Source organism: Aphanomyces astaci, assembly GCF_000520075.1.
Source record: "Aphanomyces astaci strain APO3 unplaced genomic scaffold supercont1.46, whole genome shotgun sequence".
In the NCBI taxonomy this organism is placed as follows: Eukaryota; Oomycota; class Saprolegniomycetes; order Saprolegniales; family Verrucalvaceae; genus Aphanomyces; species Aphanomyces astaci.
The window spans coordinates 4,386-7,254 of NW_009798309.1; the positions used below are offsets into that span (position 1 = coordinate 4,386).

Consider the following 2,869-nt stretch of genomic DNA (forward strand, 5'->3'; position numbering starts at 1 on the left):
TTTGGTCTACTCGAGGGGGTGATGCCAAGATATCGACTGGTGAGAAGCATTTCTTCGAATGACTGCCGTTCTCACCGTGCGTGCCAATGGCGACAAGCTGCCAATCCTCTTTGTCATCCGTGGAGCTCCAGGCGGCCGCATCGAAACGTCTGAACTGCCGCTGTTTCCACGTGGCCATGTCTACGCTGTGCAGCAGAAGGCGTGGATGTACAACACCGTGTGGAACTATTACCTGCGGACGCTGCTTGCAAATAACCTGTCCGACCACTCCGTTGTTCTACTCGACAACTTCGCGTCTCATGTCAACGATGACTCCTACCGTATTGTCCACGAGGAGTTGGGTAGGTTACTATCACTTAATTGGACAAATATAATTTTAAGCAATAGAACCAATCAGAACTCGCTTCAATGTGATTGGCTCGATTCAAATGTTTGAATCAAATTTGATTGTCATTCCAAGAATGGACAACCGAGGTCGACAGCAACATCGGTACTCCAACGGTCAACGAAAGGAGCTCCTAGCGGAGTTCCATGCATCTGACGCAATCAGCGAGCGCCAGTTCTGTCGTGCAAAGCACATCCCGTACTCGACGTGGCAAGGCTGGCGATCGAAGGAAGACAAGATCCTGGCAAACAAGAGACACAGCCGCTGCGCCACGATGGGCGGTCAGGGAGCCAAGGAGATCATTCCATTCAAGGATGACCTGTTGGCATTCATGCGTAGCCGACGCGACGAAGAACGCTACGTCCGCGTGTTCCACCTCATGCAATGGGTCAAACAGTACCAGAAGACTTGGCTAGTCCAGTACTTGGCGAGCAAAAAAAGCGAGGCGGTGGAGTTCAATTCGTTCCGATCATTGCTGCTACGCTTTGCCGAGCGACATCGATTTTGCCACCGCACAGCAGGGTGACCCAACGAGTGCTAGACGAAGTGTCGTTGGGATACGCCGCGTCGTTTTGGAGCAAGTACGCCCAGGACGACCGAAGCCAACCGTTGAACGTCGATGAAACCGCCGTGTACTTTGACATGCCCCCGGGGAAGACATTGGCCGAAATTGGCAAGTCAAGCAAGGTAGCGAACGGCGAGAAGCATTCAGATCGCCTGACCGCTGTCCTGACAATTCGAGCAGACGGTACTTACCGTGTGCTCGAATTGTAGATAGTTTCAAATATATCTTGCTTAGTTAAATTGTATGTGTGAAGTTGCCGTTGCTTTTCATCCTCAAAGGACAGACTGGTGGCGTGATTGATAAAATGAGCTTTCAACGTATCCTGCCGGCCATTTCTATGCTGCCCAAAAGAGCGCATGGATGGACGAGCGCGCCTGGTCGATGTACCTTGACGAGGTACTTGTGCCATGTTTGGATGACGCATCAGTCCTGTTGATAACTTTGAGTGTCATGTGTCTGATTCTACCCACGAGAAGCTGGCAGAAACACTATTTAGTGTTGTCGAACCGCTGCCTCCGAACTCGACTAGTCGGTGTCAGCCGCTCGATGTTGGGGTGATGGGTCCTCTCAAGGCGATGCTGAAGACGGCGTGGCTTTTGGAAGAAGACAGTCGTAGTAGTGTTGACGATGTCTTTACTGCCCAAGAAAAGCGACTTGCAATGGTAAAGAGGACTATACTAGTGCCCAAGAAAAGCGACTTGCAATGGTAAAGAGGACTATACTAGTTTGGGAAAAAATACGTCAGAAACAGTAGCAGTAGAGAAGTCCTTTGACAAAGCAATTCCAACTGTACTTGAAATATAATACAAATATGTGTTCATTGGTATTGTTGATGGACCGTTGTTGGCTTGTTAAAGTCGGTAGGAGGGTTCTCGGGTAAACCCCCCTCCTGAATAGTTTGGTGACGTCGGAATTGTGATCAGCGTCGATTTGGAAATTTGTCTGGAATTGAGACATTTCGTTGTAACGATACAATGGAGATGTGAACTGTGCAAATTTGGACAGTATCAGCCAATGATATCCAACGTCAACTTCAATGGACAAATTTGAAGCAATGAGTTTTATTAAAATATATTTGCTAATTGTGCAACTGTACATACAAAATCCAAGACACAGCTCAGTGTTGCACTGACCGAGTTTCTCCGCAAAGCACTGTATCTCCTGTAAACACAACCGTAATTTTCTACTACAAGTATTAATACTTCGAAGTACAGTACTGTACTACTATTCGAAGTTACGGATAATTTCTCTATTATCCGGGAGATTAGGTGATACTACTAAGGTAAGGTAACGGATCGATTTTCTGAACTGTTTTTGGGTCCATTTTGGTCCAAATTTTGAAGAGCTATTGCTCGGCAATGCAGTAGAATTTGTCTTGATTCGCAAACACGTCCAGCTCGACTGTCAACTCAACAGATCACTTGAACTCTTCCAAAACGGTCGCTCCTTCCTACTACGGTACTAACTTAGTACTACAACGCAGTACAGGTTGCATACTACTAGTACTAAATACGTAACGCCATCTATGGCATTGGCACTAGGACGCCACACCTTCATCTTTGATACTAGTAATTGATACTACTCTGTTCTGGCTGAAGATGCCCATATTTTTATCTTGATTGAAGTATACTACCCAAGTGAAAAATATCTTCAAGTTTGTATTGAACTTCAAAATTTCATATTATTGCACAAAAAAATAATGACATTATATTAAAATATTAAAACTAGTCATGTTTGGGAATTCAAGGGTCGCTGGCTGAGGAAGGCGACGGCATTCTTGTGCACTGATGGGTCGCATCGAACGTTGTACAACGTCAAGTCCTTGATGGCATTCTTGTTCATATGGGGAATCTTGTAATCGTTCGTTCCGAAGGTTTCAAGTGTTTTCTCCATCACCTTTTGTAGGGTGATGAAGGTTT

The 2,869-nt window shown here is 46.0% G+C and overlaps 1 protein-coding gene across 1 annotated transcript in view; it reads left to right on the forward strand.

Annotated features, from left to right (window-relative positions):
* The window catches only part of H257_13172 (hypothetical protein), a gene marked incomplete at both ends in the record, with an annotated part of 4,704 nt that extends 3,545 nt beyond the window's left edge, over nt 1-1,159 (forward strand). The window contains 3 exons of the mRNA XM_009840640.1: nt 45-341; nt 475-847; nt 907-1,159. Of these exons, the coding sequence (XP_009838942.1) occupies nt 45-341; nt 475-847; nt 907-1,159 (923 nt within the window). The remainder of the gene's footprint in view (nt 1-44; nt 342-474; nt 848-906) is intronic.
* Between the last annotated feature and the right edge of the window lie 1,710 nt (nt 1,160-2,869).